This window comes from Zosterops lateralis, assembly GCF_965231275.1.
Source record: "Zosterops lateralis genome assembly, chromosome: 8".
NCBI classification, from domain to species: domain Eukaryota; kingdom Metazoa; phylum Chordata; class Aves; order Passeriformes; family Zosteropidae; genus Zosterops; species Zosterops lateralis.
The window spans coordinates 16,227,999-16,243,592 of record NC_139768.1 but is presented as its reverse complement, the minus strand read 5'-3'; the positions used below and the strand labels follow the sequence as shown (position 1 = coordinate 16,243,592).

At 43.4% G+C, this 15,594-nt stretch overlaps 1 protein-coding gene across 2 annotated transcripts in view; it reads right to left on the bottom strand.

Moving 5' to 3' along the window:
* The window catches only part of NEURL1 (neuralized E3 ubiquitin protein ligase 1), an 82,521-nt gene extending 67,252 nt beyond the window's left edge, over nt 1–15,269 (bottom strand). The window contains exon 1 of one of the 2 annotated variants that reach the window (XM_083866021.1): nt 15,245–15,269. In XM_083866021.1, the coding sequence (XP_083722147.1) occupies nt 15,245–15,251 (7 nt within the window). In that variant the 5' untranslated portion in view covers nt 15,252–15,269. Of the gene's footprint in view, nt 1–14,590; nt 14,680–15,244 lie in introns of those variants that run through there. The other variant, XM_083866020.1, reaches the window with a different exon arrangement.
* Nucleotides 15,270–15,594: the final 325 nt, after the last annotated feature.

Here is a 15,594-nt window from a genome sequence, read left to right as displayed (position 1 = left end):
CAGACTCAAGATGCTGAATTTAGGCTCACATCAGGCTACTCTCCCTGCATATTTACAACATAATAGGATGCTTTTCTTTTCATCAGTGGAAAGAGACTGGGCATTTTGTGGAGCATATCTGAATGATGCTTCTTACCTGGATGATCAGCCTGAGGATGCTTCCATATCCTGAACATCTTATTTAGCACAGCTCCCTAATCAGAGACGACCTCTAATCAAGAAAGGCATGCATGGGGATGAATGGTAGAGCAGTAGAAGAGCATCTCCTATTACCCATCTGGAGAGTTTAGATTGTGTTCAGTACCACATACCATGAAGTTTTATGCTGTAATGCCATTTCTAAAGACTCTCAGTAGGCAGTTCTATCATGCATGACAATTACACTTGAAGTGTGCCTTTTTTCAAAAATGAAACATCTATTTAGAGTCACTTCAAGATACTGTAAAGTTGGGTCATTTTGTGTGTAGTCTTTAAAAACACCAGTGCTCAAACCATTCTTGTTTCACCCCCTTCCTCCTGAAAGTCCTCTGCTGTTTTTCCTTGCAGGGTCTCTTGAGAGCATGATTGCCAGGAGCAGCTCCTTACCCCATCCATAATTAAACCTGTGAGGTGCAGTGATCTTTTGCCAAAATTATCTGGTGTTGATGTGCTGATGTCCCCAGACTCAGGTCCCCGTCCTCTCCTTCCCATAGACTGGCAGCTGTGGCAATACTGTCACCCTTTCTTTATGATCAACTGAAAATTCCCTTTTTCAGCATCAGAAAATTGCACTGCTCTCTTTGCTGTTAGTCAGAAAAGTCTCCAAACTATTTTCATCCACATCAGTTACCCAAATGTCCAAGATTTACATTCAATAAAAAGTCCAAAAGTAGTTCTAAAATAAAGTTCTTTAAATATATAGCTACTCAGGGTCACCTGGCTGCTGTTTATGCAGGGGGGGTTTGTAGGGTTTATGTTCTTGTGAAATGGAATATGAAAGTGCTTACAAAGGAAAAATGACCCGAAACTCTAGTCTTGCTCAACACTGACTAGACTCAAAAGACATTGATTCCACTGACTTTATTTCCTGTTTGGCAGCAAATAAATCCTTAAAGTAAGTGGATATTTGAGCTAGCAACTTATCAGGCAGGTCAAAATTTACTATTACTTTTACTATTTGGCCACATTTAACATCCTCTTAAATATTTCAGGATTATAGGAGCCACTTTTTTTTTTAATTCTTCCTTTCCACTCTCTCTTCCTCTGTGCATTTCTTCTTGAGGAAAACTCACATACATACAACCTTTCTCTCTGCTTTCTTTGCCATCCCTTCCTCCTTCTTCCTCCTCCTCCCTTGTCACAAGTATTAAAGTTTCTCAGACACTTCTCTCTTTCAAGTCATCCCTTTCCTTCACTGGCCTGACTTTATCCAGCACATTTCTCTCTCACTTAGGTTTACTCCTTTTTTTTTTTTTTAATTCAATCTCTTGAACTATTATGGTTTGTTCTCCTCATGCTTCATACCTTCTCATTTAAAAAAACCCAAACAACTCCCCATCTCCTAAAGGACAACAGGCCCTTGTGATTAACTAAGGCTCTCCAGTGTCACCAAGAGATAGATTTATTTTGGCAGACCACTACAATATGTAGGCATATTCCTACAAAGTAACTTGCACTGGGTACTAAATGAGGCAAAAGTTTGTCATCAAAATGGCATTTTTTTAGGTACATTGCTGGGATGAAAGCACAGAGCTCCATGCCTGACTCCCACCATCAGCATCTTAAACTCCCAGTGCACCTGGCAGAGCCAGCACAGGGGCCCAGATGTAAAGCTCCCAGCCCAGGGCAGGGCACCAGCCCTGCTCTCCAGCAACTTTGATGCACAAATAGAAATTATAAACAAGAACTTTTGCCCAGACCAGGGAGGACTCCAGTAGCATTAGAAGTGTTAACCGCTACCCCATTAATTTTAATTTTTTTTCCAGGCAAATAATATAAGTACTGCTGAGGCAAAACCAGGAGAAAGGGCAACATTTCTCCCTTTACGCAAGAATTTGGCCCTCTATGCACACATTCCTTCATTAATCTGCACTTTCTGTACCACAGTCATAAGTGGAATCTAAATTACTGACTTTCCCACTCTCATCTGGCTCTGCAGCACATGGCTTGCACCAGTTTCAACACCCTTTACCAGTAAATAACTCTGTTTCTTTAGCAGACCAGAACTTGAACTTGGACCACTGAATTAAAACATGAAACTCCACCAGCCATAAAGTTACAGTTTATTTTAACAAAAATAAACAGTATCTCTGGTGCTTATTCAAGGAAGGAGTGTGAATACTGTTCCACCATCCTTCCTAGCAATTCCCACGCCAGACCCATGAAGTTATCACTTCGCATTTTGCTATAAACAGCTGCTGGAACAGTCCATACAGGAACTCGCTTTCCTTAGCATTTGGTGCCACAGGTCAGCCAGTAGAAGACCAAGGGTGTTGAATCCTTCTTGCCTGAGGACAACAGCACATAGAGCTGTTTTATTTCTTTAGAAGTCATCCTACCTGCTTGCCACCACCTCATGCTGAATCTCCCAAAGACAGAGAGATGGGTCTTGCCCAGAACTGTTTACAGGTTGCATATAAGAAAAGAAATAGGAATAAGAGGAACATAACTTTGTAATCAAGCATTAGTTTTATCTGATTTTCTGTTATTTTAATGAATCTGCTTCATGGCCAGTGCTATTCCTTGCCTCAGAGGACTGCAGGAGATGACTCCACACCTCTTCTGTCATCACAACAGCACATGGAAGTTAGTTCTAGTCCTCTCTGATTTGCATAGGCAAAAATACATTTCAAATTAGAAGCTCCAAGCCCTTTCATTGTAAGCCCTCATAGAACCCCCTCAAACCTTCATGATTATTTTCTAATGACTCGGGTAACAGAGTCAACCCATCAAGTTGTTCTGTAGAGGAGGTGCCCAAATATTTCCTGTGAGAACACACCAAGGAAGTTCTGCCACCCCGGCTTTGAAATTTAACATCAGTATGTACAAACAGGAAAATACTTCCCGATAGTTTTCATCAATTTTATACTGCTGCAGATTTACTTGCATGACCTTTCCTGACACAGATGACCAGTTACCACCTACTGAAGCTGGGCAATATACAGCAGGTGGCACAGGAGGAACATCATGAAGATGAAAGAAAGTCATCATGAAGATGAGTGCATTTCTAAATAGCTGAAGGAAGAGAAATGGGCTAGAAAAGCAATCTAGCTTGGAATAGGAACAATGCACTATTTTACAATTCATGCAGAGGGACATTTTTGCATATTGATGTATTGATAAGAGTGAATTGAAAAGAGGAAGAAATTTGATTCCACACTAGTCAGAGCATTGTTCCTGATGAAGCCACATTCATAGTGTGACTGCCTTGAAGATCACGTGGGAACTGGAAACAAACCTAAAGGGCTCAGGGGACTTTATTCTCTTGGTGGAAAGACACACACACTATTTCAGAAAAGCAAAGAACAATTAAATGTGGAGACCAACTCATCCATCCATTTTCCTTGCTTTTTTTAGCTTTAAAAAAAAGTGTAACATCCTTTAGTCAATGTTCAGATAAGGGGCATTTCTTCTGGTAAGAAAGATCAGTGGAGCTTTAATTATTTTTACGGGGTTTAAGGTTTGCTTTTTTTCTTTTTTTTTTCCTTTTTTTTTTTTTTTTTTTTTAGTACATAAATGCTCCTGTTTTTCTAAGCCACAGCACTAAATAATAATGTAATAAGGACCGCAGTGCATCCCTGACAGATGCTCCTTCCTGACAGCACAGAGAGATGCAGCTGTTGAACAGGAGCCTGCAAATCCAGACCTCTGGGCCATGAAGCATTTCCCTGATTAGTTTTCTGCACCTAAAGCAGATCTCAATTCAGAATCTGAACCTACTGCTGTAAATAGACAGAGGAAAAACACAAAATATTTGTTATCAAACTGAAGTTACAAATCCCAAACCACTATCAACCTGTATTTTTTTTCCCCAGAGGTACATTTCTAAAACTCTGGAATAATGAAGTTATTAAAGGGTAATTTGCCCATATTTACACTTTATTACAGTTGCTCACAGTACTGCACACCCCATTCTGCACTAACTGAGCCAGCAATACCAGCCATGTGTGTATCACAAAATTACTGCTTCTGCCACACCACTAAAGACAAAAATGATAAAGTCTGTCCACAAGGGTTAAAGCATGGATTTTCCAAAGCACAGCATTAAGAGAAGATGGAAAGTGCGTATTCACATATATATATCTATAGAAAATAAATCTCAAAACATTCCAGTTATAAAATGCTAAAGAGCTTCTGAATCTCCAAGTAGTTGTTTGTACACTGGTCAGTCTGAAGCTGCAATCAGCTTGGGATGAGGCAGGACCTGAAGTCCCCAGGGAACAGCTTTGCTGTATGAGGGCTCAGAGCAGAAAGGTCTCTGTGGGATAACTCATGAGTGGGTAAAGAGAGGGCAGGTAACCACTTTGCAACTAACAGGATAGAAACATTTCCTAGCAAAATGGGTAAGGTTACAGGATCTCTGGTGAAGAGCACTGTGAGAGCTGCAGTCAGCTCTAACAAACGTGGTGAACGACTTTAGCACTCTTTCAAATCTCTCTGTAGTACATTTGTAGGATATTTCTCTGAATTTTATCCTTTCATTGGCACAGATAGCCTGAGTGTTTTATCTTTTGTTTGATAAATGCCATTGCACACCTGTGTAGGAAAGACGCAGGAACTGCAATCTCCATTTTCAGGAATTAATTTCTATCATGATGCCATATTCTTTGTAGCATCCCAAAGACAGCACTGCCCACTTTCCTACCTAAGCTAGAAGTCATGCACAGAATAGCACAGGCCAAAGAGAGTAAGATCATTTTACAGTCAGCAACCATCCAAAATCCAAGTGTTGAGATAGAGAGACAATATCAAGACATTGAATCACCCACCTTTGCTCAAGCAATAATGCCATGGGCTGGTCAGAAAGGAGACAGGTTTGCCCAGGAACCTTGTCACAGTCATGCTTCTTGATCAAGCATGGCCAATTTTGCAAAGCCACTGATGTGCAGAGAGATTAAGAGAAGAAGAAGAGCAACTCCTACCATGCTGTAGCTCCAGATCCATGTGAGATCTGTATGGGACCAGCACCCATCAGGACTCCCAATCTTGCACTCCTTCTAAGTACATAGCTTCACTCAGAATCATAAAACAAGAAAGCAGCACAAATGATAGTCTCTTACCCTTCAGAGATGAAAAAACAGAGGGTGGCATTGAACTAGTTTAAGATAATGGGAAAATAAATTAAGCAATTCTTCTTTTGCAAGTTGCAAGAAATTCATATCATCAATGATGACTTTGTAAAACTAATTAGATTCTTAAAGCTCTATTTTATATTTGATAATCTGATTCTATTTGGTGTGCCAAGACAGACGTCATTTTGATCTGGAATACTTCAGTACATTATAGGCACCCATACATTTCCATCTTCCAGAGACACTTTTTTTTTAACTTTTTCTTTTTTATTTCAGTCTCTTTATAAGCTGCCACTTTTTTAACCTTTGGAAAATACCAATTCTTAACAATCCTTATGTCTTCAAACAGCCCTAGAGAAAAGTAAGGTTTTATTTAAAGTACTTTTAGTTGAATCAGTGAATATTAGAGATGAGAGATCAGAGATGAAGCTGTAGCTTTCAAAACTCTCACCCAAAAGCCTTTCCTTTACTCTCCTTCTTCCAAAAGCTAAAGAAAATGAAACACTTCTATCTTTCTTCTGACCAAAAGCCTGGTCTACTGAACAGAAAATAAAATCCAGGATTTATTTCATTCCAAAACAGTATCCGAAACACTCTTGCCACCAACTCTGCCATTTGTCCATTTTCTAACATTTAGGTTTTCCAACCAAAGAAAAGATAAAACCATGGAGAAATTTTCCTTAAGCAAAAGATGTTCACCAGAAATCCTCTTTACAGCAGGAACCAACCCAGAGCAGGGATCGCATTTACGCCAGAGCTCTGACAAATGCCTGTTGAGCTGCAGCACTTAAACCACTTGCATTTTAAACAGCAGTTTGTCAAGTGATACTAATTATTTGGGAGGTCTCTGCTCCTAGAAACGTAAACATTTCTTTTCATACCAATCACATTTTCTTTTCCATGAGGTGCTTCCAGCAGAGACTGAAATTAAAATGGCTTCTTTGTGTGCCACGATGTGGTTTATGGCTCAAATCCCCCTCTACTCTTGCAAACAGGGGACAGCATTGCCCCGGGGCTCTGCACAGCACCTTCCCATCCCTGCTTTGTAGGTAGAAACCTCCTCTCCACAAGTGGAAAGCTCTCCCAGGATCAAACCCATCCACTTTTCTCAAGGCTGTGCAGCTTCCCTCGGGCTGATAACACAGGTCTGGGACTTGCAGTAGCCTGAGGATCACTTGAACTTCATAAAGCAAGCTAAGGGCTCAGTTGCTAGGGAGCACTGCAGGGAACTGACAAACAGGCAAGAGTCCGAGTCAAAAATCCCACAACCAATTCCCAGGCCTGCCAAGGCACAACTCAAACACAGGCACATGTTTCCTTCAAACTCCCTCCTGGTTCAATAGGCACTGCCTGGGCTCTGCTTAAGCCAGGCCACAAGCCTCAGAGTTTCTTGAAAAACAGAATTTCAGTCCCGCCCCAGTATCTCACAGCAGGTCCTGCTTTTACTGACAAAGTCTATTGGCCAAAAACTTCCAGTGTTGTATCCACACAGCGCCATGTGGCTGCACAGCAGGCCCTATCACAGAGAAAATCTGGCAGTATCAGCCAGAAAAAGTTTCATGAAATCACAGCAAGTAGCCCAAAGACTTTACCAGAAGCAAGACTAAACCAGCATTTTTAGAGTCACGCTGAGCCATCTGCAAGTAACTTGTGGGAACTTTCTTGTTAAAGTCAAAGATGGGATCAGCCTCTGCTGTTCAGGCAAACTTTACAGAGAAGTCACATCCATCCTCCCTGGGACAAGTGTTGGGTCCTTTTCTGTTTTCCAGACTTCATCAAAGTCTCATGTGAGCAAGTTGCTGAGCCCTGGGAGCTCACCCAGCATGTCTGGGAAGGTAACCTGTTATGGAGCTGCATCACACAGCCTCTGTGCAGAACCACCCTGTGAGGTACATGATGTGGCAAAGCCATACCATGGATATGAGTGTTACTTGACCCCTCCATGTTCCCTCTCTGTACTAGGATGTGTTTACTGGTACAGGCAGAAAGAGATGTCAACTGAACCACAAAAAGAAGCTGATTTTCAGAGCAAGGGCCCTTGATTTAACACAAAGATTCCTCATGAAAAAAGTTATTTTAACTTGATGGAGAGGGCAAGAACTTCAAATTTCTGCTGATGTTGGCTGTTGGGGGAGAAGTAATCAGGGAGCACACTGTACCATGTTCATGAATGTATACAGCTTTTATTATATGACCATTTTACTATTTCCCTTCTTCTTTAAAACAAAAGTGGTATCAATGAGTCTAATGAGGAAATCATGCTCATGCATCCGATCAATCATCATGTCTCACACTGAGCCCACCCCATTCCAGCTAGTGGGCCCATGGTAAACCACAGAAAAACCAATGCACTCCTCTCCCCAGCACCATCAACTGCAGTCATCTTAAATGTTATTTTTTATGCCAATGAATTACAAAGTTTCTTCAAGAGACAATGAAGGACAGAGTCAAGCCGCAAAAATACTGGTGAGAGTAACTCGACAAGAGCTACAGAGAAGGTGGTTCTGACTCATTTTGGACTCAGAGCAATACATTTTCAAAGTAAAACATTGATTTAGAGGGGAATAGGCAAAAAGAAAAATGAAAGGACAAGGATCATAGGGACCAACCCCAGAGCAAAGCCCAGGGACCCGCAGGGCTGAAGCACGTGCACTGACCATGGACACGTGCACTGCAAGGCTTGTGACTCACAGCCATACTCATACAGGTCAGCACCCAGCTGTTTCATCACTGATCCCTGACAACTCCTGAGAGCAAACATTAATTCCACCCTTTGGTTTGCTTTCACTTTACGGGAAATTCCCTTTCCTTTAGGGTTAATTTTTCAGACTGTTCTTGATGCAACTCTTTGCACATATAGATATCATTATTGCAAAATCCTTTAGTGAAACTAAAGCAGCCATATCAGTTTTGAGATTACATGTATAGAGAAAACCTCTTCTTAATTCCTGTTAATGTCTGCAATGGAAATCATATTTATTTAGTAAAATACTATATCTATTAACAATACGAATTTTCAGGCTGTGAGAGTACTTGCTTTGATAAGTATGCAAATGATTTCCTGGAACATGTCAGTAGATCCTACAAACATTTCTGAAGAGACACCTGCTGCCTCTAAACTAATTGAATGATAGATGAATATATCAGCCATAATCTTAAGAAAACAGGAGAAGTAAGGAAGAGGTGAAGAAGGATCAGAGCTAAGAATGCACTCACACAGACGAGGGAAAGGAGCAGTCCAAGAGGAAACAAGTAAGACAACAAAATCTGACAAACAACATTCAGTCCTGAGGTCCCACCAGAACAGAGCATCAAAGCTGACAGAAAAGTTAATGAGAAAATGCCAAGAAAGCAAAGGACAAAATGAGAACAGCAATGGTCTTTGCTTTCACCATTGGAGCAAGATCCCTACATTCAAAAACTGCCACAGCTAATAAAAAACTCATTTGCTTTTCATAATAAATAAATAAATAAGTTTTCAAGTATTAACATGGTTACCCATAAAATCTCCAGATAGAGGGATCCTACACTTCCTGTCAGAAGTGTTGTCAGCACCTGATAACGCTCTATTATCGGTCACCTTGGGGCACTGGCAGGTGACACACAAGTCAGCAGCACACACCGAAATAATCTCTGGAAGTTCCACTTTCAGCAAATGCCAACACTATTTTGGCACCCTGCCCAAGGACTTCTGCACCAGTTAATCCAGTCCTGAACAGGATTAATTCCTCATACACAGAGACTCTTTTGCTTCCAGGGCTATACAGCAATTGTGCTGAAAGCAGAGGGAGTTTAGAAATAACCTTTTCTACTCAGTCCTGCATTAGTTCTCAACAAGCAACTGTCTGAAGGATGCAGGAGATGTTCATCCCTTAGTGAGTCTGATATCATCACCAGTCACTCTATCAAATAACAAGTTATCCCAAAATCTAAGCAATAACTCAGAGATTATTAGAATATAAATCAACACTAATTTGCACAGAAGTCTCACTAGCAGTTGGTGTTGTAGTTGTTGGGGTTTTTTTTGGTGCTGCTGTTTCATATTTCTTCTGGGATATTGGCAGTTTTAATTAGGTGTAAGAAGATGGAAATTATTAAATTAGAATATGCATGCGAGTTAGAGAACAATGCTGTTTAGTGATATTGACTGCAAGGGTAAATTGCGGTAATTATAATGGTTATTGCAGCACAGGCAATGAACAGACAGCGAGAAACGAAGCGTGGGGCTGATTTCAGCACGTGCATATAGATACACCATTTACCACTCTACAAGGAATTCAGAGAAAGAGAAAAATAGAGCTCTATAGTGCAAAGTCAGACTGAAAGAAGTTGCATATCATAGCCATTTTTCATTAAGGAAATGGCCTCCACCCTCTGCTCTTCCCCAAAGCCCTTCAGCCACTGCTCAGCAGCTGTCATGGGGGCTGAGGCTTCCACACAGCACCCGAATGTCCTGGATCTCCCACCAACATGAGTAAATAAGACCTGGAAATTGTTTTCCAGGAGAAGCAAATGTGAAGGAAGGATCATGTCAGGGCATCACACTCTTTTGTACAGGAATAAATGACCAGCCAGGAAGGAAAGTCCATTGAAAATGAATTCCGATGAAATGGGAAATGAATCTAGACAGCCACCCAAAAGCCTATTGCCATGCAGTGTGGATGAAGCCCTGCTATAACCTAATTCCTCTTTCCTTCCATTTTGCGGCACACAGATGTGGCTGCATTGCTCACCAGACCTACATATGGGTGGTATAAATCTGATCATGCATAACACCTTTGTGATCCTCTGTACACACCACACAAAGACACACGAGGTATTATTTATATTGTATTCACAACTTAAAGAGCACCTTCCACAAGCAGCTTTAAAACTCAGCCATTCCAACTGAAAATCACACCTGTCAATCAGCACCACCTCCCGGGCTTAAAACCAGACATACTCTCACTTGGCACTTCTTTGCAATTACATCTTTGCCATACAATTACAGTTTGAAAAACGTGGCACAAGATACCTTTTCCCCTGCTTCTTGCAAAAATGATTCCACAGCAAAACTCTGATGAATGCCAGTGGCATAATTAAAGTGAAAGTGAAACAGAGCTCTGCAATTAATGATTGACTTATAATTACAAGTGGTAGTAGGGACAGTTATTGAGCAAATGTGCAGATATGCAGACTCCCATATCCCCTACACGTGGACTAACCCACAGTGTACACTCTAGTTGGTCAAAAGCCCTCTGAAATGATGTGTACGTGTCATCACTAACCTCTGCACTCCTACATACACTGAATCCCTCTCCCACACAGGGCAGCAGCTTCCTTGGCTAAACCATCACTTTGTGATCACTTCGTTCTTAGTGAAAGAGACATAAAAAGCACCCAGGTGTTTGGGGATTTTTTTCCTTAGACTGAATCTCCTAGATTTGGCCCCTAAAATCAAGAATAGGATCTTCTACAAATAGCAGCTCACTCATGGCCATAAGGAAGCATGAAAAACTACTGCAGCAGATGAAAGTTTTAACAAACACATAAGAAGAACACAGGTATTATGACATATGCATCTATTAGACATTTCTTTCAAGCATGATTATCTAGCAAGTAGTTTAATCTAATTCTTTAATAAACCCTGACTCTGCTATAGGAATACTGTAGTATACAGTCATTCTTGTAGAAACCAGCTTTCTGTGAATGCCAAGGAACCAGATCAACATTTCCTGTTTAAAATAGTGTTAAGTGCTGCATATATAGATATTACATCTTAAATAGCAAGTAAACATCCTGCCTATCAAGGTCGTGTTACCTTTGAACCTCCTATTTCAACTTTTCTTCTTACAGTATAGACTGCTCTGGAAAACATCACAAGGACTCCTACAGAGGGTGGTGGGAAATCAAGAGGAAATGGGAAAGAGGAACAGAGACAGTCACAGTGCCCGGCGAAGGGACACAGATGGAGGCTGCCTGAGTGGGTTTTAGCACTGCACACAGAATAGTCCCATGACCAAAGATCTCAAGCCATCAGATGACTCCTTTCAAAAACAAAGGTGATGTTTCTCATGGTACAAGCCACTGGGGTGGGTTTGGTAGTGGAGAATAAAGTCAGAAGAGGACCTCTCTTAGGAAACTCAGGTAGCTGGTGCTTTAGTGACTTATTTTTCCTCCCAGTCCATCAGGTGGGAAACTTTCCTTCAGGTAACTCAGGGCCTATTCAGCACCTACCAACTCCACCATCAGGGCAGATAAGAATGGCTCTGCAGCCATGTTTTAATGGGAAAGCAGCATTTTCACCCAGGGAGATGCCTGTATATGTGAGCCTGTGTGTACCTCACACTATGGCTCAAAGAGGATCAGCAGCACTGGCTTGCAGGACTTCACTCAGAAAATCCAAGCATCAGTGAAGGTCCAGGGACAGCCAGAGTCACCACCATAGCCATGCAACCCTGCACATGACATGCCACCCACTCGTGGCTTTACCTGAGCCAAAGGATGCCGAGTCTCCTCTATCCAACAGGGTTGCTGTGTATATTTGCTGTTTGAAAGCAGACTTGTAAGTAAAAGGGGGTAAAATGATGCCAGGTGTTCTTTATGATGGTCTGTGTGTGGTTGCACTTGACTACTGTAAACCTAGAATCACAGAATCATTAAGACTGGAAAAGATCTCTAAGATAACCAAGACCAACTCCTAACCAGCCCTGCCAAGTTCACCACTAAACCTTGTCCCTAAGCACCACATTGACACAGTTTTTGAACACTTCCATGGGCAGTGATTCCATCATTTCCCTGGGCAGCTTGTTACAATGCCTGACGGCCCTTTCAAAGAAGAAATTTTTTTAGTATCCAATCAAAATCTCTCCTGGCACAACTTGAGATCATTTCCTCTCGTCCTTATCCCTTGCTACTTGGGAGAACAGTCTGACCCCCACCTCTCTACAACCTCCTTTCAGGCAGTTGTAGAGAGTGATAAGGTTTTCCCTGAGCCTCCTTTGTTCCAGGATAAACAACCCCAGCTCCCTCAGCTGCTCCTCAAACGATTTAGTCTTCAGACCCTTCAATAGCTCTGTGGCCCTTCTCTGGACTCCCTTGATTACCTCAATGTCCTTCCTGGACTGAGGGGCCCAGAACTGGATACAGAACTCAAGAAGGAGCCTTGCCAGTGCCTAGCACAGGGGGACAATCCCTGCCCTGCTCCTGCTGGCCACACTATTGCAGATAAAGGCCAGGATGGCATTAGTCTGGGCACACTGCTGGCTGTCAGCCAACAACCAACCTCTGTTCTTATATCAGAGCGCCCACAGTTTTTTAAACCAAAAACCTGATTTTATGGTGCTTTTGACAGGGAGCCTCCCTCAGGAGCCATTTCAGGAGTTTGTATCTCAATTTACATGTATGACCCTGGCAAGGTCAGAGTGTGACCAGGCAGAGGCAGGACCCGGCATCCAGCTCTGGGCACAGGTCTCAGGGAAACCTGCTGCCTCCCCAGGGCCAGCTCAGCAGAGCATGAGCAGCATCTCCCCACCTGAGCTAATTTTCAGTGAGCAGTTAGGTGCTTGTGAAAATCCCAGCTCATTCTTGCAACACAGAGAGGTCACCAGAAATGTCCAGAGGACATTGGTTAATTACCTGTGATATCTAAAACAAAGATTGTCAATCTCAAGGCTATCAATACAACCATTTTCAGTATCCCTACATTCACTTTCAATTAAATTTACGAGAAATGGATACAGTTTCTGCTCTCTTTCCTCAGCTATTTTGAGACACATCTGAAACACAAATATTCAACAGAAAGATGGAACTGGAAGAACAGTAGCCACAGACAAACCACAAGTGCAGATGTAGTCTATTTTTGTTAAATGTGCCTTTGAAGCACGATATTTTTTTTTTAATATAATCCCTGTGTTTTTTTCAAGTATCACTGTGCTGAACAGAGCAGTGCATCACCTCTGTATATGACACAGCCTGTAGCCGCTCTGTTTAAAGAGGAAAATTTGAGTTAATTACCCACATCACCTCATTAGTCTCCATCTCCCAACAAATAAAAATTAAAGAGAAGCATGCTTGCTGGAGTAGAATCGCTGAAAGGCAGAAGTTGCAAGATTACTGTGCAGTGCACTGCCAGCTGCAGGCAGGAGAAGGCCCCAACAGGAATGCCAAGCCCCTGGCACATACAGGAAATATATATATATTTTATTCTTTCACTGACTTTCTGCTTTAATTTGTTCAAATAATGCTTCAAAAGGGGAAAAGGCACTTACAATCACAAGACGACAGACAGAGCTCTTTTTTTGGTGGTTTTTTTCTTGGTGACCCAGCGGTACAATTATTCTGCATACTGCATGCATATCATGAGGTTAAATAAGAAATAAGGTCAGGCCACAGAAACTTCAGAACACAATGAACAAACAAAAAAAATCTTTATCATCTTGCTAAATATTTTTGGGGAGAGTCATCTATTTCCTAACTATGTCCATTTGTTCCTTAAACTATAGGGTTTGGATTTGGCAGAAAATATGAGAAGAATCAAGGCTGTAATATGAATATTCACAGTGTAAATGTATATACCTCATGCATCTCTATTCAAAGAAAGGATATGAGACATTCCAAACCTATGCAGCACTTTACCTGTGTCTTTCATATCTATGTTTACTATTGTGACAAGGAAGAGCCTCTGAAAACCCCATTCACACCTCACTGAGCACGTAGCACATTTACTGCGTCCAAACCCATAACAGAACATTTCAATATCCTCACAGAAGTATTTATTGCACGAGATTTGTGCAGGCAGGGGCATGTCTACTATGGCACGGTGTGCAGGGCTCACACTCTGTTTTAACGCTGGCCTGTGCAGGGTATCCCAGTCCCCCTCCAGCTCCTCCCTCGCCCCGCTGTACATCACCCAACGAGCCCAGGGACAGGGCTTCGCTCAAAAGCTCGGCTTGGTCAATTCACACCAACATCCATTCCAAACCTTACCAATTCAGCTAAGAAACTGCTGGTGGAAAGGAGAAATAAGGTGACTGCTCTGCGAGCCCGCTGGCAATAACCTCGCCCATGGGCTGGTGTTTCCCGGTGGGGCTGTCAGACAGACACACACGGACACGGTTACTTTTCCTTCCACCCTGACACCTCACAGCAAGCCCGTCAGCGCTGCCTGGGCAGGTATCTACACCTCATCCCCGTGCTGCAGCCAGAGGAGCCCCATCCCAGCCCGAGCTTCCTCCCAGCGGGATGCTCCGGGAGGACGAGCCGGGCACAGCCCGCATCCCCGGCATCCCGCGCCGGCCCTTTCCCAGCCGCCTCCCGCGGTGACGGCGGCCGGTCCTTACCGTAGAGCAGGTTTCTCGTCACCTGCCCCCCCATGTCGGCGCGGCCCCCGCCCGGCTCCGGCTCCGGCTGCGCTCCGCAGTCCCCGGCCCACGCGGGACGCCGCTGCCCCCGCCCACCCCCGCGCCTCCCGCCGCGGCACCGCCGCTCCGAGCTGTCATCTTTATTTACATAAGAAGGAGGAGACTTTCACGGCTTCCTGAAATAGCTGCCGGCGTTTCACCGATGCAGCGTGTCCCCCCTCCCCGCACACAGCGCGGTCCCATAGCGAGGAACGCGGCAGGCGAAGCATCCACGGGCGGGCTGTGCGGGGCTGTGCCGGTCTATGCGGGTCTATGCGAGGCTGCCGGGGCTGTGCGGGGCTGTGCGGGGATCCCGGGGCTGTGCGGGTCTATGCGGGTCTATGCGAGGCTGCCAGGGCTGTGCGGGGTGTGCGGGGCTGTGCCGGGCTCAATCAAACCCAGGAGCCCCGGCAACGCTAAGAACAAAGCGGGAAGCACCGCTGACCCCACGGAGGGAAACAAAAGTGAAAATAAAAATCAATAACTCATTTATAAAACCAAACTACCCTGACCATGCGAAACTTTCGCTCCCCGTTGCAAAACCCTGGAATAAATTAGGATGGGGAAAAAGAGAAGTTAAACAAAATTTATTACCAGGCATCACCACACCAGTCTTCAAACGGCCTTTGGAGGTTAATTATTAATTATTTAATAGCAAAGAAGTGCTCGAAACGCAGAATGGTTCGTCATAAGCTGGAATAATAAAAACGTTACCCCCCGTAAACTCTTTTGTGCGGGGCTCGCATGCTCAGCCCCGATACAATGCTTCCTGCGCTCCAGCTCATTACCTCTGCTGATGGATAATGGCCAGCGTTAGAGAAAGCAAAGGGATGCCGAGAGTGGTGCAAGGAGGTGCGCAGGGGACCGCAGCCAGGGAAGGTCCCTCAGTTGCTCTCTGCATCCCGCAGTTCGTGCAGGAACTTGCTCGTTCCTTCCTCTCCATC